This window comes from Nerophis lumbriciformis, linkage group LG23, assembly GCF_033978685.3.
Source record: "Nerophis lumbriciformis linkage group LG23, RoL_Nlum_v2.1, whole genome shotgun sequence".
NCBI lineage: Eukaryota > Metazoa > Chordata > Actinopteri > Syngnathiformes > Syngnathidae > Nerophis > Nerophis lumbriciformis.
The window spans coordinates 36506577-36532741 of record NC_084570.2 but is presented as its reverse complement, the minus strand read 5'-3'; the positions used below and the strand labels follow the sequence as shown (position 1 = coordinate 36532741).

Sequence of the window (26165 nt, the reverse complement as noted above, 5' to 3'; positions counted from 1 at the left end):
TTTAGGGCAACACAAAAAGTGGGACAACTTCAACACTACACATAAAGTGTAAATGCCATGTCGTTACACTATGACTCCTCAATCAGATGTGTGCTTATTCTACTGTCATTTATTAAGAATGTTCATTTATGGATATTAGTCATGAAGTGCTGCTACTAGATGACAGAAATGCTCATAAAAAAGAGTTATTTTACAGACAAAGTTACACTCTATCCCATGCTTACATCTCATTGTGCAACATGAGAATGTTTTAAGGGGAACCAAATGTGATCTCTGAACACACACACGCAGGTACATAGCTCATGAAAAACAAGATGTTATGTTCATCGTAAGTCACTTCAATTAGAACATAATCTCATGAAAATGACTGCTGCCATTGGATGATCATAAACAAAGAAGTCAGGTTTGGGTGTGTTCACACGGTGCTCTGGAAGTTTTTGCCTTTGCTCAGACACATGGCAAATTAGAGCGAACATTGGTCGTGACCTCTTTTTACATCCTTTACGTTAAAGATATACTGTACTTTCTACTAATAAATACTCTGCAACTACAACTGGTTGGGAACTAGTAGTGTTGGCATTTTAATCATCAAACATGATTAGCATGAAGGTGGACAGAGGCAACAGGTAAGCTAGCTCGATGGTTAGCTAACCAGCGAGCTTGTTTCGGTCTCCTTGTCCTGCAACTTAGCACTGCAAATACCATGCGATGTGCAATCTATAAAATAGCGTGTACTATTCCTGGGCATGTTGTGTGTGATTTACTAAGACTGCAATTGAAAAGTGGTGCAGACTGCCTTATTCAAATGAAGACTTTGCGTGTACCATGGAGACACTCATTTACTGCACATTCATGTTATCATGCTCCTCCTACCTATGGCATTTCCCAACATGTCGTAGACATCTACGTACCACTTTTTATGGGCATTTTAGAAGCGGCATTTACAATCAAACCATTTGTTATCGTTATTTTTTACACTTGAAGGTGCGCTCGTTGGTGAGAGGCTGCACTTGACTTCACTCAAGATGCCAAAAAATGCTTATTTAAAAGTTTTTTTCATGTAAGAAATTTTTTAACAGTATTTATTCTATATGAAAGAAATAAACATCATTAATAAAATACTAAAGAACACCAAAATACATCTATTTAATTTGGTTTTTAAAGTCCTTAAGTCCTCTGACAGCTATTAAATTATAAAATGATGTTGCTGACTAGACAATATGTTTCATATTTTTTATTACTGTCGGTCCAATATGTTGCCACACACACGTAGGATTTAAGATTTTCTTCTGTCCGTTGTCTCTCTCTCTAAACGCTAAATAGCGCTGGAAAAAACAGTGATGAGTTTTCATAAATCACATTGCGTGTGCTAAATAATTCTCCTCCAGTATTGTGAATGTTTAGCATATATTTGACATATTCATGAAGACAAGGACATAATTATTTTCGGGTCCCCTATGTCTAGCATGAAAAGATTACAGTTGGTACAAAATGCGGCTGCTAGACTTTTGACAAGAACAAGAAAGTTTGATCATATTACGCCTTTACTGGCTCACCTGCACTGGCTTCCTGTGCACTTAAGATGTGACTTTAAGGTTTTACTACTACGTATAAAATATTACACGGTCTACCTCCATCCTATCTTGCCGATTGTATTGTACCATATGTCCCGGCAAGAAATCTGTGTTCAAAGAACTCTGGCTTATTAGTGATTCCCAGAGCCCAAAAAAAGTCTGCGGGCTATAGAGCGTTTTCTATTCGGGCTCCAGTACTATGGAATGCCCTCCCGGTAATAGTTAGAGAGGCTACCTCAGGAGAAGCATTTAAGTCCCATCTTAAAACTCATTTGTATACTCTAGCCTTTAAATAGACTCCCTTTTTACACCAGTTGATCTGCCGTTTCTTTTCTTCTCTCCTCTGCCCCCCTCTCCCTTGTGGAGGGGGGGCACAGGTTCGGTAGCCATGGATGAAGTGCTGGCTGTCCAGAGTCGGGACCCGGGGTGGACCGCTCGCCTGTGCATCGGTTGTGGACATCTCTGCGCTACTGACCCGTCTCCGCTCGGGATGGTCTTCTGCTGGCCCCACTATGGACTGGACTCTCACTATTATGTTAGATCCACTATGGACTGGACTTTCACAATATTATGCTAGACCTACTCGACGTTCATTGCATCCGGTCTCCCCTGGAGGTTTCATAGTCATTCACATTGACATCCCACTGGGTTGTGAGTTTCTCCTTGCCCTTTTGTGGGCTCTGAACCGAGGATGTCGTCGTGGCTTGTGCAGCCCTTTGAGACACTTGTGATTTAGGGCTATATAAATAAAAATTGATTGATTGATTGAATGGATTGCACGCCTTATTCTGCTCACTTAACAGACGCAATCCACTTTGAACACTTTGAGTAGATCAGCTATCAAGTTTGATCTTGTTTTAGTACACGCAAACTTTTAGTAAATCAGGACCACAGTGCGGCATTTAGGCGAGAGGGTTGGCGGGCCTTTAACAAATTTTGTTTAGATCATATTTTCATTGATATTTCAGTAGAAAAAAAAAGCGAAAATAAATGTTTAATAATGTGTTTTTGCGGACATATCACACGCCTGAAAAGGGGAGCGTACAAGCAGTGCCATGTTTTTGGAGAGTACCTGCAGGAAGTGCTGTTGCTCATGCTTGCTTCCAAACCTGTGCTGGTTTCCCCCAAAAGGTCTGACAAAGGGAAGTTCTCTGGGGGGCAAAAAAAGACGTGGCTACCATTTACGAGCACAAGGTACGTTTTGGGTGGAAAAAAACAACTTACCTATATCGTCAAAGCGCTCCACCCAGACCACAAACACCTTGGTCTCAGGACCCAGAGGTGGAAAAGACTTTCCACTTGAAGACCTTTTGTTCCTCACCAAAGGACTCATCTAGAAACACACACCAGTGAGTCACCAACTCACAGTTGTGCTTTCTAAACCTTACCTTTTTTGCAGACTCCAGGTTGTCAGAATGATTTGGGAAGAGCTCCAGTGTAAGATTGGGCTGCTTGAGTAAACTAGGCATGAGGTCCATGTTGGTGTCGGCCTCCAGCGTGGAGTCGCTGTGCACCGACGAGTCCTCTGTGGGGTACAACAGCTTAAAAATAAGATTTTTATCTTACACACTCATTTCTACACAAACATTAAGGATTTGTCAATGTGTATATGTATTAGTGATTTCCCGATACCAATACCAGTACCAAAATGTATTTTGACCCTTTTCGGTAATTTTCAATACTTTTATAAATAAAGGGAACCACAAAAAATATCATTGTCTTTATTTGAACAAAACATCTTAGTACATTAAACATATGTTTTCCTATTGCAAGTTTGTCCTTAAATAAAATAGTGAACATACAAGACAATTTGTCTTTTAGTAGTAAGTAAACAAACAAAGTCTCCTAATTAGTCTGCTGACATAAACAGTAACATATTGTGTTATTTATCATTCTATTATTTTGTCAACATTATGAAGGACAAGTGGTAAAAAATGAATTATTATTCTACTTGTTCATTTAATGTAAATATCTGCTTACTTTCTCTTTTAACATGTTCTATCTACACTTCTGTTAAAATGTAATAATCACTTACCGGTACTCTTCTGTTGTTTGATACTTTACATTAGTTTTGGATGATACCACAAATTTGGGTATCAATCCGATACCAAGTAGTTACAGGATCATACATTGGTCATATTCAAAGTCCTCCTCTATCCAGGGACATATTTCCTTAGTTTATAAACATAATATACATTTAAAAAAAAACTAAAGAAGATGTTGTGATGCCAAAAAATAAAGATGTAATCATAGTAGTATCGACTAGGTACGCTCCTGTACTTGGTATCATTACAGTGGATGTTATGTGTAGATCCACCAATGGCGTTTGTTTACATTTTGACGCCGGTGAGCTATGGTGTGTAGTGAAGCATGTTTAGCTATTCCTCGTCCTGCAGGGATGATACTTGTAAGAAATGTACTTTATTTGTCGCCATTGAGGCGAAGATTAGTGATTTAGAAGTAGCTAAGACACTGCAGGCATAGCAGTCTAGCTGCTAGCTAGCTAACCATGTCTTGAAGCACCTTTTCCTGAGGGCATTTCAGTGTTATAACTTCACCTTTATCGTTAGCTTTCAAGACAAAATGCGTCCGTTCTCCCTTTTCTGTCGACACAAGGTGTCCGCTTGTAAGTACTCCGTGATTGTGCGCTGCCAAACATGCTCATCTGCTTGTAAAACCAACAATGACAAAGGCGTGACGACGACGGGGGGGGGGGGGGGATGGTGAACCGGTACTTTTTAGAGGCGGCAAAGTACCGAATTAATTCATTAGTATTGCGGTACTATACCAATACCGGTATACCCGACAACCCTAATACATATATTTAATTAGGGTTGGAATTGGAATTGGGGGTTAAATCACCAAAAATGATTCCCGGGCACGGCCACAGCTGCTGCTCACTGCTCCTCTCACCTCCCAGGGGGTGATCAAGGGTGATGGGTCAAATGCAGAGAATAATTTTGCCACACCTAGTGTGTGTGTGACAATCATTGGTACTTTAACTTTATATATATATATATTCATATATATATATATATATAAATATATACTTATTTATATATATATATATATATATATATATATATTAGGGATGTCCGATAATGGCTTTTTGCCGATATCCGATATTCCGATTTTGTCCAACTCTTAATTACCGATACCGATATCAACCGATACCGATACATACAGTCGTGGAATTAACACATTATTATGCCTAATGTGGACAACCAGGTATGGTGAAGATAAGGTACTTTAAAAAAAAATTATAAAATAAGATAAATAAATTAAAAACATTTTCTTGAATAAAAAAGAAAGTAAAACAATATAAAAAAAAAAGTTACATAAAAACTAGTAATTAATGAAAATGAGTACAATTAACTGTTAAAGGTTAGTACTATTAGTGGACCAGCAGCACGCACAATCATGTGTGCTTACGGACTGTATCCCTTGCAGACTGTATTGATATATAATGTAGGAACCAGAATATTAACAGAAAGAAACAACACTTTTGTATGAATGAGTGTAAATGGGGGAGGAAGGTTTTTTGGGTTGGTGCACTCATTGTAAGTGTATCCTGTGTTTCTTATGTTGATTTAATAAAAATAAAAAATAAAAAATAAAAAATAAAAAAACGATACCGATAAAAAAAACAAAACGATACCGATAATTTCCGATATTACATTTTAACGCATTTATCGGACATCTCTAATATATATATATTATATATATATATAATATATATATATCGATTAATCATTAAAAGCTTGAATAATCCATATTTGCTTAAGACTCCAATATTTGTACACAAATACGTTAAACGTTTTACTTGAATGCAAATCCTTTAATCACACAAAACTAGGTGACAGTTTTATAGTTTTAGTTCTGTCAGGCTGTAGTTTGGGGTGAAATTTGCCAGCGAGGACAACAGGCGGAGTCTCCTCACTCCTTTTTGTATGTCACGACGTATGTATTGACCTGACCACCGAGCGTGTAGCGGTTAAGGTAAAAGAGCGTGCACGGTCAAAATAGCTTTGATTAATCGAAGTTTGTTCATGATTAATGCAATCATTTGTCACATGAGTTAACTTGTTAATCTTGACAGCCTTAATTTTTATTTAGTAAGATTTAAAATATATATATACAGTCATGGTCAAAAGTTTACATAGACTTGTAAAGAACATAATGTCATGGCTGTCTTGAGTTTCCAATAATTTCTACAACTCTTATTTTTTTGTGATAGAGTGATTGGAGCACATACTTGTTGGTCACAAAAAACATTCATAAAGTTTGGTTCTTTTATGAATTTATTATGGGTCTACTGAAAATGTGACCAAATCTGCTGGGTCAAAAGTATACAAACAGCAATGTTAATATTTGCTTACATGTCTCTTGGCAAGTTTCACTGCAATAAGGCACTTTTGGTAGCCATCCACAAGCTTCCGGCAAGCTTCTGGTTGAACTTTAGACCAATCCTGTTGACGAAATTGGTGCAGTTCAGCTAAATGTGTTGATTTTCTGACATGGACTTGTTTCTTCAGCATTGTCCACATGTTTTCAATGGGGTTTAAGTCAGAACTTTGGGAAGGCCATTCTAAAACCTTAATTCTAGCCTGATTTAGCCATTCCTTGACCACTTTTGACATGTGTTTGGGGTCATTGTCCTGTTGGAACACCCAATTGCGCCCAAGACCCAACCTCCGGGCTGATAATTTTAGGTTGTCCTGAAGAATTTGGAGGTAATACTCCTTTTTTCATTGTCCCATTTACTCTCTGTAGAGCACCAGTTCCATTGGCAGCAAAACAGGCCCAGAGCATAATACTACCACCACCATGCTTGACGGTAGGTGTGGTGTTTCTGGGATTAAAGGCCTCACCTTTTCTCCTCCAAACATATTGCTGGGTATTTTGGCCAAACAGCTAAATTTTTGTTTCATCTGACCACAGAACTTTCCTCCAGAAGGTCTTATCTTTGTCCATGTGATCAGCAGCAAACTTTAGACAAGCCTTAAGGTGTCACTTCTGGAGCAAGGGCTTCCTTCTTGCATGGTTGCCATGGCGATGAAAAACACGCTGGACTGTGGACATGACACCTGTGTTCCAGCAGCTTCCAATTCATTGCCTACCTGCTTTTTGGTGGTTCTCGGTTGACTCTTGATCATCCTGACCAATTTTCTCTCAGCAGCAGGTGATAGCTAGCTTTTACTTCCTGGTCGTGGCAGTGACAAAACTGTGTCATGCACTTTATACTTACAAACAATTGTCTGCACAGTTGCTCTTGGGACCTTAAGCTGCTTTGAAATGACTCCAAGTGACTTTCCTGACTTGTTCAAGTCAATGATTTGTTTTTTTCAGATCTGTGCTGATTTCCTTTGACTTTCCCATTGTCGCGTTTGTAACCAAGTCTATTGACTGCATCACATGAGCCCTATTTAAATCAGAGAAGTCAACAGGTGTTGTCAATCATAATCACTCACAAAGTTAAGAGGCCATGCCATGCCAAAATTGATAATGTATGTTGCTGAATGTATACTTTTGACCCAGCAGATTTGGTCACATTTTCAGTAGACCCATAATAAATTCATAAAAGAACCAAACTTCATGAATGTTTTTTGTGACCAACAAGTATGTGCTCCAATCACTATCTCAAAAAAATAAGAGTTGAAAGAAATTATTGGAAACTCAAGACAGCCATGACATTATGTCCTTCACAAGTGTATGTTAACTTTTGACCACAACTGTATATATGATTAAATTCTGTTTTTAGGAAAGGCCAAATGCATTATATAAGTAAATAAATAAAAATGGCAATTATTGTTTAAATAGGAAAGATTAAAAAAAACATAGGCCAGGCAAAACAATGTAACATTTTAATTGTATTTTTTTAAGGAAAGTCCAAAATTGCTCTAAAAGGTTAATTAAGTCTTATTATTCATATACTTGTCAAATTTTCTTGTAATCAGACAATATTTTCGGTATATTAGATACAAATTTTTACCTACATTAGGAGGTAAAAAACCCATCTAATATACCGAAAATATTGTCTGATTCCAAGAAAATGTAAAAAGAAAGTCCAAAATGCAAAGAATAAGCAAAAAAACAACAAAAGACATTAGCAAAAATCTAAATGTACATCTTCTGTCTTCAAGAAGCCAAAATGAATAGAAAAAACAAGAAAATAGAAAAAATCTGTTTGTAAAGACATATAAGGTCAAAATGTTTTGGAAACCCCCCAATAATTATTCATAATAATAGTTTCAGTTACCGTGTAAGACCCCTTGTTGTAAAATTACAACGTTACCTTTAACCATCCTAAAAACAATGTTTTTTTTGTTGTTGTTTTTTTACCACATTTACATAGTCATTGGGTCCTATTGTTCAGTCTCACAAGGCTATTGGATTGTACATTTGTTTATAAGTCACGCCTTCTGGCCATGAACTCACACAACCTCTTAAGGTTTCCTTCGAACAACATCTATTACGTAGTTTAATTGGACTGGATTCATCAGATTCAAGTAAGTAAAATGTCTTTTATATATTTTTTGGTGGTTATTACAATGTCTAGAGCAGTGGTCCCCAACGACCGGTCTGCGGCCCGGTACCGGTCCGTGGATCGATTGGTACCGGGCCGCACAAGACAAAAAAAAATAGATAAAAATAATAATAATAATAATTTTTTTTAATTTTTTTATTAAATCAACATAAAAAACACAAGACACACTTACAATTAGTGCACCAACTCAAAAAACCTCCCTCCCCCATTTACACTCATTCGCATAAAAAGGTTGTTTCTTTCTGTTATTAATATTTCTGGTTCCTACATTATATATCAATATAGATCAATACAGTCTGCAGGGATACAGTCCGTAAGCACACATGATTATATTTTTTTAAGACCAAAAAATTAATAAATCCCCCCCGGTCCGTGGGACAAATTTTCAAGTGTTGACCGGTCCGCAGTTCCAAGAAGGTTGGGCACCACTGGTCTAGAGCAGTGGTTCTCAAATGGGGGTACGCGTACCCCTGGGGGTACTTGAAGGTATGCCAAGGGGTACATGAGATTTTTTTTTAAATATTCTAAAAATAGCAACAATGCAAAAATCCTTTATAAATATATTTATTGAATAATACTTCAACAAAATATGAATGTAAGTTCATAAACTCAGTGAAGCACAAGCTCACGTTTCTCACTAAAATGTCTGTCAAAAAGAACTGTGAAAAGAAATGCAACAATGCAATATTCAGTGTTGATAGCTAGATTTGTTTGTGGACATGTTCCATAAATATTGATGTTAAAGATTTATTTTTTTGTGAAGAAATGTTTACAATTAAGTTCATGAATCCAGATGGATCTCTATTACAATCCCCAAAGAGGGCACTTTTAGTTGATGATTACTTCTATGTGTAGAAATCTTTATTTATAATTGAATCACTTGTTTATTTTTCAACAAGTTTTTTGTTATTTTTATTATATCTTTTTTTCCAAACAGTTCAAGAAAGACCACTACAAGTGAGCAATATTTTGCACTGTTATACAATTTAATAAATCAGAAACTGATGACATAGTGCTGTATTTTACTTCTTTGTCTCTTTTTTTCAACCAAAAATGTTTTGCCCTGATTAGGGGGTACTTGAATTTAAAAAAATTTCACAGGGGGTACATCACTGAAAAAAGGTTGAGAACCACTGGTCTAGAGCATGTACATATGTAGTTATTGTGGAACAGATGCATCAAATTTCATTTAGAGCTTGTTATATAATTGTTGCAATTATACAACACTGGGTGAATGTGGTAGTCAAAATAGATGGCTTGTTACAGTGGGCTCAAACAGGTTGTATTCCCTCCACTACATCACACTGCCTGAAGTATTTTCTCTATACATGGATAGTATACATTCTACCCTTGTCTTGTGTTCTGGTGACTGATTTAAAAGTTTTATCTCTGAAAAATGTAGTTAATTGATCAACCTGACCTAAAATTCCATGACTTTGTCCACGAAGTAGACACCAACAGACAATTCAGTTTTGGGGAAAGGAATGTTCCTGAATGTGTGGATGTAATGGGGGTATGCATGTTTTCCTTTTACCGTAGTATGATAATTAGAGCCATTTACCCATTTACATTTACATTGATGGAATTTGGACACTTTTATCCAAAGCGACTTACCAGGCAGACACTATTGTCTACCCTGAGCACTTGGTCCACCAACTGTTGCTGATGTGATGCCACGCAACATATTCCAATCCCTGTTGACGTCATTGCATTTTGTAAACAACATGACAGTATCTGAGACGGAAAAGAAAGACAAACTATGGAAACTCAGACTCTAGTTTGATTCATTCAGATAGAAATGCCTGCAGGTGGTACCAGAAGAGCACAACTCTGTGGATGAGATGATGATGCTGCAGACACTGCAATACAGGATACACCAACACACAATGCAGAAAGTGTGATGTTCGCCTTTGTTTTACAGACGACAGGGACTGTTTTTAGGACTTTCACCACCAATGAAAGTCTTCATGACCAATGTCAAGAAAAGAAAAAAGACGGGGGAAAAAAGTGTTTTTTTAAGAGTTTTATCTTGTTTCATATTTTTTATATTTCTAATAGATGACTTCATAAAAATATAACTAATGTGTGATTATTATTAATGGTATGTACCGTTATGGGGATAAGTAAGCAATCAATCCTGCAAATGAACCGTTAGTTGTTCAGACAACGTGAGAACAAATACAGAAATTATGCTCCCATCAAAGCCCAATGTTGCAATATTACAACATTTCTCTAAAAACATACACAAACATTGTTTTTTTTTTAAACTCTTCAATTTCTGCATCAAATACCTCCTACAAAAACATCTGAAAGGTCAAATATTTTTTTTTTTAGGTTTTTCTATTTTTGGGTCTTACAGGGTTCATTTGGAACATGCATAGGATACAATGTAGAGCGTCACATGTTTCCAGTTGTTTTATTACAGCACGGCCAAAAAGGAGTAGGAAGAAGCAGAGCTTATTTAATCCTACCCCTTTTCATACCATAGCAATTGTATCCCATTTCCCTGTTCTCCGTTTGTAACAGAACCGTGAATAAATAATTAGTAAGTAAACAAATATTATACATACATTATCATTATCTAAAAAAAAAAAAAAAGGTTGAAGATGTTCATCATAATTATTCTTCTGTGTACTTTGAGAACACTTGTAGTTTGAACAGTCTCTGAAACTGAATCATATTGGTGCTTTATTTGATTTCTTTGCTTAAACCATTCCACCATTTATTCCACATACTGATATGCTAAAGATTTTAAGTGTTGCACGTGCATACAGATGTTTTAAATGAGATTTTCCTCTAAGGTTATACATCTCCTCTTTTGTTGAGAAGAATTGTTGTACATTCTTGGCTCGCAGGTCATAGTTTACACCATTTTAGATGTTAAAATCATTGAATTTCAATATTTTTGATTCTAGAAAATTTTAATATTTTAAAATATACAAACACCAAAACAAAATGAGCACAAAAACAAGTTAACAGTGTGACAGGTGTCATAGGTTAGAGGTGGGAACCTTTGGCCTATAATTCAGGAGCTACGACTCAATTATAAATGTATTATTTATACATCTTTGCATACTATTACTATATGTTCCCAATGTATTACATGTAATTATTCATGTCTGTAGTTGTGTGTCATTTCCTGTTCTTGGAAGTTGATGTACACAACATTTAGTTATGTTCACAATAACAGCAATGTGTTTAAAAAGGTGAGGACACATTCTTCAAATATAATATATTGAATGAACACAAATGCATTTGTGTTCATTCAATGCAAGAACATTGGAAAAAGTCATTGAATTTGGCAAGATTTTACAGAAAGTCAAGAAATATACACCGGTAGTTCACAAAAAGAGCTTTCTGTACAAACTCCAAAATGTGCACAGCTAAAGATATGATGTCACTTTCTCAGGCATGGGATTCCAACCCCCCCCCTCCCCCCAGGGCGACCAGTGCAATGGACGTCGAGTGGATCTAGCATAATATTGTGAGAGTCCAGTCCATAGTGGATCTAACATAATAGTGAGTAATAGTGTTATATAAATAAATAATAGTATTATATAAATAAAGGAAATTAGATTGGATTGAATAGTTGTTTTTCTTTTTCTTCCTCCCCTTTCTGTATTTGCCTACCATCTTAAAGCGATTGATACCATTTTTGCCCAACAGCCTATCATTTTCTGCACTTCTTTCTAGGTTTTCCCCTCTTTGATTAAATTTGTTAATCAAAGAATGCTCTTCTTCTGAACAGTACCTTGAATGACCCATTTCACTCTGTTCTTCAAGGAAAATGCACAGTCAGCATTTAAAAGGGGCCACCTGTTTAACATCTATTGTTCCCACATAATTAATGGCCGCACTAATTTAACTGCTATTTTTCAGTACATGGTTTAGTTCTACTGAATCCGCAGCATGTTGGTTTTCTATACCTTGACAAAACCTTCTACTTGGCGTGTAGAAGTTGCAAGTCTAACACAACCTTGTTAATGATGTGGGACTGCTATTAGTTTGAACACCACTGTGCATAGTAGACTGTAGTAGTGAAAAATCAATAAAGGTCCCTAATGGGCGGGCAGCCATCTTTGATTTCATTTAGCCATAAACTTGCGTGTGTGGTCTAACGACTCATTGGTGTTGCAGTGCTTGTTGTTTCTCCTGACTTATTGATCTACTTGCTCATATCCGCTTCTCATCTGGTTACTCCCTGCGGTTCCTATCAGCCTTCTGTTGAAAAGCATTAATCCTTTCTTCTTTCACTACTTCACATTCAAGCTAGCTTAGCGCCGCAGCTAGCATAGCTTGTCTTTAGCTAATGGTTGAGTTGAGTTTATTTGGAACATGCATGCATACAACATGATACATCACCATTTCCAGTAGCTCTATTCAAGATGTTCGAAAAGGAGTAGGAAGAAGCAGAGCTTATTTAATCCTACCATTTTTCCTTTACATAGCAGTTGCTAACACTTTTATTCACTTACTGTTTTCTATTTATTCACAATATACTCCATAAGTAATAACATTAAAATAATGAGGTTATATTTCATATGGTGAGATAAATAAGATTATCTAAAAAATGAATGGATGGATGAAATAAATTCAGAATGTTTAACATGGTTCTTCTTTGTACATTGTTAAACACTTTACATTTGAAGAGTCTCTTGAAGTGGATTATATTAGTACATTGTTTGATTTCTTTGCTTAACCCATTCCAACATTTAATTCCTCATACTGATATACTAATGGTTTTAAGTGTTGTACGTGCATACAAATGTTTTAAATACAATTTTTCTCTAAGATTATATTTCTCCACTTGTTGAGAAGAACTGTTGTATATTCTTGGCTAGCAGGTTATAGTTTGCTTTGTGCATCATTTTAGATGTTTGCAAATTCACTATGTGGTGGAATTTCAGTATTTTCCATTCAATAAATAAAGTGTTTCAATGTTCTCCAACATGATGTATTATTCTAACTGATCTTTTTTGTAACACAGTGAATGAATGAAGTGTACTTTTGTAGTTATTTCTGCACAATCACTCAGATATGCTAACACTATGGTAACTCCCATGGTTAGTTAGAACCAAACCTCCAACTAACGTTCAGACAATATTAGCATTGATTTTAGAACCGTCTCTATAACTTTAACATATGTAAATATTGTTTAGACTAATGAATCGTCCACGTTCAAACCATAATGCATTGTTGAATCTGTCATTTTTCTCACCTCTAGTATAGGTGTTCCTAACTTCTCTCACATTTATGGAGAGCACCTCCATTTTGTTGTACAACAAAGCTTCTACTTAAGTTTGTTTTGAAAAATGAAGGCCAAAAAATTTCACTCTTACAAACTACCTACATACTTATCATTTGTTGAAAAAAGTGTGAAATACTGACCAGAATGTTCCGTTAAAGATGGCACAACAAAGGCAATCTCCGTCAGAGCGTCGGCGTAGTACAAGACTTTCTTCTCCCCGTTGAACACTGATCCTCCCGTGTCCTCAGGAGTAGCTGCTTCTTCTGCAGTACAAAGTCTATTATTATTATTATTATTACAAATACAGGGTTCGCTCAGGGATCAGCAAATATAATAAATTGCCTTTTTAATGCAACTTAACACATTTAATGCACAGATGGTTATTATATATAGTCAATAGTCTGTATGAACAGCATTGCAATTTGACAATGATCATGCTAACTGTGGTCATTAAGCACTAATGTAATATACCCTATATTCTGCACTATAAGCCGCTCCTTTTTTCCTACGCTTTGAACCCTGCGGCTTATAAAACATTGCGGCTAATTTATGGATTTTTCTTCGCTGACGGCCATAAAGCAAATAGTTTTCATAAAACACATGCAAAAACACCTAAATGGTGTGTTATTGTTTGTGCTGTGGCGCTATCTTTTGGACGAGTTCACTTACTGCAGGTGTTGCTGGGTGAATGCCTATGTTTCCTGCTGATTAAAGATTTGAACTGTAAGTAAAAGTGCTGTTTTGTCTTTTAACCGTCCATGGCGTTTCTACTCGTATGGATTCATCACTCTAAGCAACATTTTTAAGTTTTACAATATAACTGAAACTGTTTCTACTTACTAAAGCGTCCCATATGTGATGTCTGTAGGAGTGTTTTCATGGATATTGGTAAGTGCTATCATAATGTAATCAAGCTAGCGTTGTTAGCATTAGCTAACACGTTTACGAGTGTCTATGGCATTCTTTTTGTATCCCAAATTCCTCAGTAAATTAACCAAAATGTCACCTTCGAGTTATTGAGTCTGTTTAGCTTGTTGGAGAGCTATCTTGTACAGCTAGTGGGTTCATGATGATGACTTCCGTTTTGTTTGATCAGTCGTTTTACTGCCGTGTTACAGACACCATTTGGAAACAGAAGTTTTGTAAATAAACATTTATAAAATATTTCTGTGTAAATAACTTATTTCACAACGTATATATCTGCAGCTTATAGTCCAGTGCGGCAAATGTATGGAAAAATGTTTTCCATAGGAAATCTAGAGGGTGTGGCTTATGTACCAGTGCACTCTGTAGTCCGGAAAATAGGGAAATAATGCAAGTGACCCTGTCAAAGGCAAAAAACATATTTTTCATAACTTTGGTATTTTTTTTTTTACCAATGTAGGTCGATAACTAAATTATCCTGAACAAGTAAACAAACTTAAAGAGCAGAGTAATCTCGTAACTTTAGATGTTGCGGACACATCTGCTAGCGTTAGTTGTAGCGTGCTAACGAGCCCAGCTTGTAGCAGTCCTAAGCGACCTATAAGCTACGGTGTACCGGTTGAGACGCATAATAGATTTAGCTCTTTAGCTAGTCCTACGCCCCAGTCTACCGGGCACCACACCTTAGTCATAGGGGACTCCATCACCCGAAACATAAAGCTTAGCAAACCAGCCACAATTAAGTGTATTTCTGGGGCCAGAGCACCTGACATTGAAGCTAATCTTAGGGAGCTAACTCGCAACAGGCCTAGTAAACACATACGACAGGCTAATCCCACCACTAGTTATGCGAATATAGTTGTACACGTTGGCTCCAATGACACTAGGATGAGACAGTCAGAGATTACAAAGAGAAACATAGCCAGGACTTGTGATCTCGCTAGAAAGATGTCCAGGCATCAAGTACTTGTCTCTGGCCCCCTGCCTGCGAGAGGCAATGATGAGAGTTATAGCAGATTAGTCTCGCTTAACAAGTGGCTGGCTAGCTTCTGTAAACAACAGGGACTAACGTTTATTGATAATTGTCCCTCTTTCTGGGGCAAACTAGGCTTGCTGATGAGAGACGGCCTTCACCCTAACCAGGAAGGCGCCATCATCCTATCTAGAAACATAGACTACTCTTTGAGTCACACTTGACTATCTACACTAGAGCAAGCCCGGTCACAGGCAATTACAGAGTCTGCTAGTCCGGGTGAGGAGTCAGTTAAACTAGAACTAGCCAGCGCCAGGCTGGATAATCCCTGTACGCATAGCAATTCTCTTTGAATAATACACAACTCACGTAATGTTTTTTCTGTTGTGACTGTGTCAGAGGTGGACATGCATTCTACTGAGGTGGCAAAATATGAGGCAAAATATGATGCGTTCAGTTTATCGCAGCGCCGAGCAAATAATCAGAAAATTCCTGTCATATCAATTCCTAGATATGGTCGAAACTATTTAAAGTGCACTACGCATAATAAACGCAACATTATTAATATTGCTACTACGGATAATTTCAACAAAAACTCGTCAAAACAGCCCAATACCTATAATATGGGACTCGTCAAAACAGCCCAATATCTATAATATGGTCTTTTTGAACATAAGATCATTGTCTCCAAAAACGTTATTAGTTAATGAGGTCATTAGAGACAACAATCTTAACGTCATAGGTCTTAGCGAAGCCTGGCTCAAACCAGAGGATTTTTTTGCGCTAAATGAGGCATCTCCTCCTAACTATACAAATGCACATATTGTCTGTCCTCTTAAAGGGTTTGGGGGGTCGCACTAATATACAATGAAAACTTTAACCTTACCCCTAACCTAAATAATAAATATAAATCGTTTGAGGTGCTTACTATGAGGTCTGTCACACCGCTACCTCTCGACCTGGCTGTTATCTATCAGTGAATTCTCAGAGTTCGTTGCTGATCTAGTGACGCACGCCGACAATATAATCATAATGGGGGACTTTAATATCCATATGAATACCCCATCGGACCCTCAGTGCGTGACGCTCCAGACCATAATTGATAACTGTGTTCTTACACAAATAATAAATGAACCCACGAATCGCAACGGTTATACGATAGATCTAGTGCTTGTCAGGGGTGTCACCACCTCCAAAGTTATGATACTCCCGTATACTAAAGTAATGTCCGATCATTACCTTATAAAATTCGGAGTTCTGACTCATTGTCAACAAGCTAATAATAATAATAACTGCTATAGCAGCATCAACATTAATGCTGCCACAACGATGACTCTTGCTGACCTACTGCCTTCGGTAATGGCACCATTCCCAAATTATGTCGGCTCTATTGATAACCTTACTAACAACTTTGACGATGCCCTGCGGGAAACCATTGATAGTATAGCACCGCTAAAGCAAAAAAGGGCCCTACAGAAGAAACTAGAGCTCATAAATGATCATGTAAAAAGCTGGAACGCAAATGGCGCGCGACTAAACTTGAGGTTTTCCATCAAGCATGGAATGATAGTTTAATAACCTATAAACGCATGCTTACCTTAGCTAAATCTAAATATTACTCAAATCTCATCCGCCTCAACAAAAACGATCCTAAATATTTGTTTAGTACAGTAGCATCGCTAACCCAACATGGGACTCCTCCCAGTAGCTCCACCCACTCGGCAGATGACTTTATGCATTTCTTTAATAAGAAAATTGAACTCATTAGAAAGGAGATTAAAGACAGTGAATCCCAGCTACAACTCGGTTATATTAACACAGATACGACTGTATTTATGACGGATACCGCCCTCCAAAATAGTCTCTCTCTTTTTGATGAAATAACATAAGAGGAATTATTACGGCGTGTAAGTGGGATAAAACAAACAACATGTTTACTTGACCAACTTCCTGGGAAACTTATCAAGGAACTTTTTGTATTATTAGGTCCATCGGTGCTAAATATTATAAACTTATCACTTTCCTCCGGCACTGTTCCCCTAGCATTCAAAAAAGCAGTTATTCATCCTCTGCTTAAAAGACGTAACCTCGATCCTGACCTCATGGTAAACTACCGACCGGTGTCCCACCTTCCGTTTATTTCGAAAATCCTCGCAAAAATTGTTGCACAGCAGCTAAATGAACACTTAGTGTCTAACAATCACTGTGAACCCTTTCAATCCGGTTTCAGGGCAAATCACTCTACGGAGACAGCCCTCGCAAAAATGACTAATGCTCTATTGCTAACGATGGATTCTGTTGCGTCATCTATGTTGCTGCTTCTTGATCTTAGCGCTGCTTTCGATACCGTCGATCATAATATTTTATTAGAGCGTTTCAAAACATGTGTTGGTATGTCAGACTTAGCCTAGTCTTGGTTTAATTCTTATCTTACTGACAGGATGCAGTGCGTATCCCATAACAATGTGACCTCGGACTATGTTAAGGTAACGTGCGGAGTTCCCCAGGGTTCGGTTCTTGGCCCTGCACTCTTTAGAATTTACATGCTGCCGCTAGGCGACATCATACGCAAATACGGTGTTAGCTTTCACTGTTATGCCGATGACACCCAACTCTACATGCCCCTAAAGCTGACCAACACACCGGATTGTAGTCAGCTGGAGGCGTGTCTTAATGAAATTAAACAATGGATGTCCGCAAATTTTTTGCAACTCAACGCCAAGAAAACGGAAATGCTGATTATCGGTTCTGCTAGACACCGACATTTATTTAATAATACCACCTAAACATTTGACAACCAAACAATTACACAAGGCGACTCGGTAACGAATCTGGGTATTATCTTCGACCCAACTCTCTCCTTTGAGTCACACATTAAGAGTGTTACTAAAACGGCCTTCTTTTATCTCCGTAATATCGCTAAAATTCGTTCCATTTTGTCCACTAGCGACGCTGAGATCATTATTCATGCGTTCGTTACGTCTCGTCTCGATTACTGTAACATATTATTTTCGGGTCTCCCTATGTCTAGCATTAAAAGATTACAGTTGGTACAAAATGCGGCTGCTAGTCTTTTGACAAGAACATGAAAGGTTGATCATATTACGCCTATACTGGCTCACCTGCACTGGCTTCCTGTGCACTTAAGATGTGACTTTAAGGTTTTACTACTTACGTATAAAATACTACACGGTCTAGCTCCAGCCTATCTTGCCGATTGTATTGTACCACATGTCCCGGCAAGAAATCTGCGTTCAAAGAACTCTGGCTTATTAGTGATTCCCAGAGCCCAAAAAAAGTCTGCGGGCTATAGAGCGTTTTCTATTCAGGCTCCAGTACTATGGAATGCCCTCCCGGTAAAAGTTAGAGATGCTACCTCAGTAGGAGCATTTAAGTCCCATCTTAAAACTCATTTGTATACTCTAGCCTTTAAATAGACCCCCTTTTTAAACCAGTTGATCTGCCGTTTCTTTTCTTTTCTCCTCTGCTTCCCTCTCCCTTGTGGAGGGGGAGTTACACAGGTCCGGTGGCCATGGATGAAGTGCTGGCTGTCCAAAGTGGGGACCCGAGGTGGACCGCTCGCCTGTGCATCGGTTGGGGACATCTCTGCGCTGCTGACCCGTCTCTGCTCGGGATGGTTTCCTGCTGGCCCCACTATGGACTTGACTCTCACTATTATGTTGGATCCACTATGGACTGGACTTTCGCTGATATGTTGGATCCACTATGGACTGGACTTTCACAATATTATGTCAGACCCACTCGACATCCATTGCTTTGTTACCCACATATGCGGTCCTCTCCAAGGTTTCTCATAGTCATTCACATCGACGTCCCACTGGGGTGAGTTTTTCCTTGCCCTTATGTGGGCTCTGTACCGAGGATGTCGTTGTGGCTTGTGCAGCCCTTTGAGACACTTGTGATTTAGGGCTATATAAATAAACATTGATTGATTGATTGATTGATTAAACAAACAGAGTCTCAATCTGTCAGCCAAAATTGCACTTCAATAAATATTGAACCCAGTTGAATAACCTGAGTGGGGTGGTTTGTTCACTTGCTCTTTCATCCGTGCTGATGGGCTCATATTGCTCCTTCAGTTGAAGACTAATTATTCCCACACATTGGAATCATCTCTTCGTAGCAGTGCTTCTCACTCTAGCGAGGTTATGTCCCTATTTTCCGCGTGTGTAAGCTAGCGGTCCCGCCAGTTCAAGCCGAAACAAAGATTGTGGACGACTGACGAGAGGCTTCACTCTGTTTACTTATTTCTACAGTCAAATAAGTGTGGCTAAGTAGGGCTGGGAATCTTTGGGCGCCGCATGATTCGATCCGGTTTTTGGGTGTAACGACTCAGTTCAGAATTGATTCTCGAATAAAACCGATTTAAAATCAATACTTTTTTAATAACATAATATGTGGCTGGATAGGACAGATGAAACAATAAAAAAAAATGTTTTAACTAATATTTGTTTTGTCTGGGTGGCTGGACAGGACAGATAAAATTAAAAAATGGATATAAATAAATGAGAATGGCGATTCATTCAAAAATACTAATTTTTGAAACCATAGTGCTCAAATGTTGAAACTGATGACAAAGTGAGACCTCTTGTATCAAACACACGGACTTAGCAATTTTATCAAGTTAATTTTCAATAATTTACTTGTCCACAATTGTATGAACATTTTCTAAAGGACATCTTACTGACAGGATCCACTATGGAAGCTGTATGCTTTTTATTCCCTTCATAAATCCTTTTAACGCAGTGTAATGCTTTTTAATGACCCTGAGATGCCAAGGACAAGTTGTTTGAGGAACTCACCAATGTTTTGAAGATCATGGTCACAGCAGGGGTTGAGGGACCAGCTGGTATGGAGGTGTCCCGTCCATCCCGGGTGGCTCCCCACGTCCACAGGCCAGCCTAGGGACAGCAGGAACTCCAGGAAGTGAGGCTGAACGCTGGCTGAGGACTCTACGTTCCTCAGGATCTGACCACAAATAAAGTCAGCAGGGAAAATATCACCAACCACGGACCTGATCTTTATTACCTCATGGCTGCTCTTCTGTCCAGCCCGAACATAGAAAACAAAGACGGTGTCAAAGGGGCGACAGGGGAGCAGGTCAAGGTAGTTGATGTCATCCAGGAACCCTGGCAAGGACGACTCCAAGGCGATCAGGTGAGGAGGTAGACGGCTGTTGCTGGGCTCCTGTTGGTAGACTTGTTAGCCTAGCGTCTGGCTGACGGTGAACGGCGGTGCTACCAACCTTAAGTGCCTCCAGAGAGAGGAAACCAAAGTGGGAGAGGAAGAGTCGCGCCGTTTGGAACTCCTGCGACGGCGGTGGCGGTTTGCAGTCGATCTGCGGGTCGGGGAAGGAATTGGACCGCCAGACGTCCTCGCTGTGGCGCTCCAAAGTGTTCTCATAGTCCACCTGCTTGCTCATCAGAAGGCCAAGTCGCTCGTGTTGAACTTCCAGCTGAAGAACAAAGATAAGCGGATTGCAAGAGATGCTGCAAGTTTGTGAAAACCCTGCTCAAAAGTCACATGGCATTCATAGTAACTACCGTATTTGATGGACTATTTAGACCGCACCCACTGATTTGTAATGCGCATGCTAGCTCTCCAATCAGCTAAACAGACTCAATAACTCCACCGTGACCTTGTGGTGAATTTACCCAAGAATTGGTGAAACTGAAACAATACAAAAAGAATGTAAGGTAATATTACTAACACACACACTTGTAAACCTGTTAGCATGTTAGCTAATGCTAACAACGCTAACTTGATTACATTACAAAAGCACGTACAAATATGCATGAAAACACTCCTACAGACATCACACATGGGACGGTTTAGTAAGTAAGAATAGTTTTAGTTATATTGTAAAACTTACAAACGTTGCTTGGAGTGATGAATGAAAAATCCATGAGTAAAAACACTATGGACGACTGGAAGACTGAACGGCACTTTCACTTCCGGTTTATAGTTTTAAACAGCAGGAATTCACATTCACCCAGCAGCACCTGCAGTGAGCAAACTCGTCCAAACGATGGCGCCATAGCATAAATAATAACACACCATTTAAATGTATTTGATTGTGTTAATTAAAAACGATTTGCTTTATGTTCGCAAGCGAAGAAAAATCCATAAATCAGCCGCATCGTTTTATGAGCCACAGGCTTTGAGGCGTAGAAAAAAAGTAGCGGATTATAACCCAGAATTTACAGTACTATGAATGTAATGCACGGAATAATCACAGTTTGCTACGTACCTCATCTATAAAATAGTTTGAACAGCGTGAACTGTACATGTAACTTTATTTATTGGCAGGGATACAATTATCAATATTGATGATAAACTGCCGTCAAGAGTTTCAAATTAGAATTAAAACCGTGACTGATAACACAAGTCAACAAACTAATTTACTGGAAAAAAGGTCTTGTTCCGTAAAATACTATTTAGCAGCTAACTAACAACTAGTGTGCCGATCGTTAGCTAGCTTAAATGCTAATATAAATACAGGATATATTAACTTCTTTCTGCATTAGGAAACGTCTGATCTAAACTTGTGTAGTCACATTGCTGTCTGCGTAATTACAATTGTGCACATTGAATAGAAATGTTATACAAATAATGAATAAAAACATAATTAGGACACAACATCCAGTTTCCAAAAACAATTTGAAATGTGGACTCGTCAGACCACAGAACACTTTTCCACTTTGTAACAGTCCATCTTGGATGAGCTCAGGCCCAGCGAAGCCGACGGCGTTTCTGGGTGTTGTTGATTAACAGTTTTTGCCTTGCATAAGAGAGTTTTAACTTGAACTTACAGATGTAGCGACCAACTGTAGTTACTGACAGTGGGTTGCTGAAGTGTTCCTGAGCCCATGTGGTGATATCCTTTACACACTGATGTCGCTTGTTGATGCAGTACAGCCTGAGGGATCGAAGGTCACGGGCTTAGCTGCTTACGTGCAGTGATTTCTCCAGATTCTCTGAACCCTTTGATGATATTACGGACCGTAGATGGTGAAATCCCTAAATTCCTTGCAATAGCTGGTTGAGAAAGGTTTTTCTTAAACTGTTCAACAATTTGCTCACGCATTTGTTGTTTGTGAATGACTGAGCATTTCTGGAATCTACTTTTATACCCAATCATGGCACCCACCTGTTCCCAATTTGCCTGTTCACCTGTGGGATGTTTCAAATAAGTGTTTGATGAGCATTCCTCAACTTTATCAGTATTAATTGCCACCTTTCCCAACTTCTTTGTCACGTGTTGCTGGCATCAAATTCTAAAGTTAATGATTTGCAAAAAAAAAATGTTTATCAGTTTGAACATCAAATATGTTGTCTTTGTAGCATATTCAACTGAATATGGGTTGAAAATGATTTGCAAATCATTGTATTCCGTTTATATTTACATCTAACACAATTTCCCAATTCATATGGAAACAGGGTTTGTAATTAAAATACAAAATACATGATGACATAAGCCACTCCTCTAATGTTGTTTTTTGTAGTTTTAACCCCCTAAAAAAAAATCTAAATCGTAATAGAAAATCAAATTTTCCAAAAAAAAAAAAAAAGATTATATTTTTGTGCACGTGACGCTGTAGTACAGGGGTGGGCAATCAATTTTTACCGGGGGCCACATGAGCAACCCGGGCACTGCTGGAGGGCCACACCGACAATATTTCAATTACATTTTGCTCAAATTATTTTTGATATACCGTAAGATATATAATAATAATAATATTATTTTCATTTAACCTAACTTATCTTTAAACAAAAGCAGATGGTTTTTGATGGTTTTATTTTTAACACTTTCTTACACAACACTTCCTGATGTATATTACAATGCAAAAATTTCAATTTCTGTCACTTTATCCTGCATCCTCTTTGTTGTGAACGTAGCACGCCTGTAAGGTGATTGGTAAAGAAGGAGGAAGTGTTGCTGTTGCGGAAATGAGGAGTGAGGATAGACGTGCGTGTGGAAAGAACGAGATAAGTTGAGCTGTGTTAGTATAGGTTGCTCAATAAAAGTTTAAAATGAGCGTCAAACTTGGTGTGCATTTCTTCTGGACGCTACAATTGGTGTCAGAAGTGGAATGAAATGCCTCCCAGTTCGCCTTGCCATCAAACCTGGGAGTCTTCATTGAGGGCGGAATTCCCCCATGCCAAGCAGCGTGCGCTGCACCTGTGACGCTGCCTCTCTCCTTCCACCCTCTCTCTCTCTCTTTGCGACGAGCTCACGTCCGGGATTCACACAGACATCTGCAGTCGCTGCCGGCACCTTAAGTCCCCACTTAATTGTCCTTCCCCTCCCGTTCAATCTTGACAAAGTCGCCAGGAAACATCGTGGCACATACCTCCCGATGACGTAGCAGGCTAAGCACACAAGCAGCGCAGTATGCTCACACAAGCAGCGGCAGTATGCGCAAAGTTTTACTTCTGACACCAATTGTAGCGTCCAGAAGAATTGCACACCAAGTCTGACGCTCATTTTAAACTTTTATTGAGCAACCTATACTAACACAGCTCAACTTATCTCGTTCCGTCCAGACGCACGTCTATCCTCACTCCTCATTTCCGCAACTAAAGAACACAACATCAACTTCAACAGGTCGTTACACTATATTCTTTAAACACAGCAACCTGTGTACCACAAATTAAGCACACGGCTTTACCTTTAATTTCTGTAAAGAAATACTTGGCAGTCCATGTCTTGTTGAAAACACGCCATTCGTCATCAACTTTTCTTTTTTTAGCGTCTCGGGGATAACCAGGCATCACTTGTCGCTGTGCACCTTCACTCACAGGTTACACACGGACATACGCCCATAAATAACACTTTTCAAAATAAAAGCAGCACAGTTGTATTGCACGCACGACATAGATGTTTCTTTTAATTTATTTTGTAAATTGTGATTGCCGCTGTTCACATTCACTCACAATCGCGCACGAGCATACGTCCACACGGAAGTAATACAAATAACGCTTTTCAAAACAAAAGCAGCACCGTTGTATTGCACACTCGAGATAGATACTTTTTAAAATGTATTTTGTAATTTATGATTGGCCTCACGCGGGCCGGTCAGGGACGTACAAAGGGCCGGATGTGGCCCGCAGAATGCCCAGGTCTGCTGTAGTATAACCATGCATTGTATTTGTTTACGGAGTAAATGTGTGACTAACTCAGCGACACTCTCAATGTGTACCATTTTGAAGGTCGTACCAAGATATCACCTAATGTACCATTAGGGCTGGGCGATCAAACCATACCAATATATATCGCCATAGACATGTAATCCATATCAATAAATAATACCGGTACCTTCCGTAAAACGTTGGATAATTTTTTGTCTTCTTCTTCGTGGGAAGAAACCGTAAGTTGCAAATAAAGGCACTCGCTGTCTTGTAACCAGAAGTGACCACGTGACACGCTAACACCCAATCAGGTAACAGTATCAACTATCAGGTTTGGTTGCGCCATCTTGTTGTCTGGCGGTTGATTCTTTGCATGGAGTGAGAAGAGAACGTTCAAATTGTGGATAAAAGAGCAAAAGTCACCTGGACAGGTTTTGGATGTTTTCAAAGGGACCGTAGTCAGACCAATGTGGTCTGTACATGATGCAGGCCAGACCGCTAATACCACACCACCTTAGCACAACTGTAACTTCCTGCCACTAAACCTGCAGAAAATAGTTCTCAGGTTTCTCTATGTTTATTACACTTCATTGTAAACATATTCCTTATTTTTGCCCCTTCATTTTAAGAGTTTATTATTAAGTGTTCAATGCGATTTTAATATTTTGTTGACATTGTTGGAGTGTTTTCATGCTTGTGTTGACATTTCCTTTCTGCCTTAATAGCTGAGGGATTATAATCACAGGAAGTTACTTTTCAAATTTTAATGTTTACATTTAATATATTTTTCTCCTGCTCCTTATTTTCCATAGGTCATACAAATATCAATAATGATCCACATCAACCAACATAAAACATTTATCTATTTGACAGGGAAAGTATAATTAAACATTGCCACCCAGAGGTAACATAAGGCTTCTAGCCAGAGTTAGGTTTTAAAGAAAAGACAAGAAAGGTGAGAAACATACACAAAAGTATAAGTAAAAAATAATTTGTCCATACTACAACAACATTCCTGTGAGTACGTGGAAGGTGATACATTGCAAGATGGACGCCTGTCTCACCTCTTTGCTGACGATGTCGTCCAGGTCGGGAATGCTAACGTCGGCTTTGACCAGGGGAATCTTATCCACCTCCTCGGGGAAGGGTCTCTGCTTGACGTTGTATCTGATCCCCACACCGTTGTTTGGCGTAGGGCGTCCCTCTGGGACAAAGGCCTGCTGTGGGAGAAGGTGGTGCTGTCAGCAATAAACCAAACTATTTTTGGTCATAATCAACAGCAGCTGCCTTTAGTGTGATCTCACCCTCTGATTGGCCCGGGCTCCTCTGGGTTGGTGGAAGAGCTGCATGGTCCAGGCGTGTCTTCCGGCCGTCCCTCGGATCAGGACCGTCACAGACGGGCTGGGGTCTGTCAGGGTGAGCACAGGTGTTAGGTTGCTCTGGGGGTGGAGGACTTCTGGACAGTGAAGGACTGACTCTGCTCGTTGCCCAGAGGTTGCTCCAGCATGGCCAGAATGACCGAGTTGTCCAACACGAAGTAGCGGAAGTTGCTGGCTCCTGTTGAGCCCAGTCTGGCATGGCGGATCAGGGTGTCTTCGTTGAGGAGGCTGCAGGTGGACGCGGTTCCACTCGGAGAGGGGAAGGCTCCCAGGACCTGCATGATACTGGAGAACAAGAGGAATGACAAAAACAAGGCTTTTGGACTTACATTCACCTCTCTCAAAGACAGCATAGCTAAATATTTAA

General features: G+C 38.9%; 1 protein-coding gene across 7 annotated transcripts in view; it reads right to left on the bottom strand.

The window, feature by feature from the left end:
• The window catches only part of LOC133622727 (ral GTPase-activating protein subunit beta-like), an 87217-nt gene that overhangs the window by 4145 nt on the left and 56907 nt on the right, over nt 1-26165 (bottom strand). For 4 of the 7 annotated variants that reach the window (XM_061985635.2, XM_061985637.2, XM_061985639.2 and 1 more), the window contains 10 exons: nt 25896-26083; nt 25724-25827; nt 25484-25636; nt 20533-20742; nt 20316-20474; nt 20090-20255; nt 13510-13632; nt 2963-3099; nt 2799-2907; nt 2647-2725 (listed from right to left, as the gene is read on the bottom strand). In XM_061985635.2, the coding sequence (XP_061841619.2) occupies nt 2647-2725; nt 2799-2907; nt 2963-3099; nt 13510-13632; nt 20090-20255; nt 20316-20474; nt 20533-20742; nt 25484-25636; nt 25724-25827; nt 25896-26083 (1428 nt within the window). Of the gene's footprint in view, nt 1-2646; nt 2726-2798; nt 2908-2962; nt 3100-13509; nt 13633-20089; nt 20256-20315; nt 20475-20532; nt 20743-25483; nt 25640-25723; nt 25828-25895; nt 26084-26165 lie in introns of all 7 variants that reach the window. The other 3 variants (XM_061985634.2, XM_061985636.2, XM_061985638.2) reach the window with 1 other exon arrangement.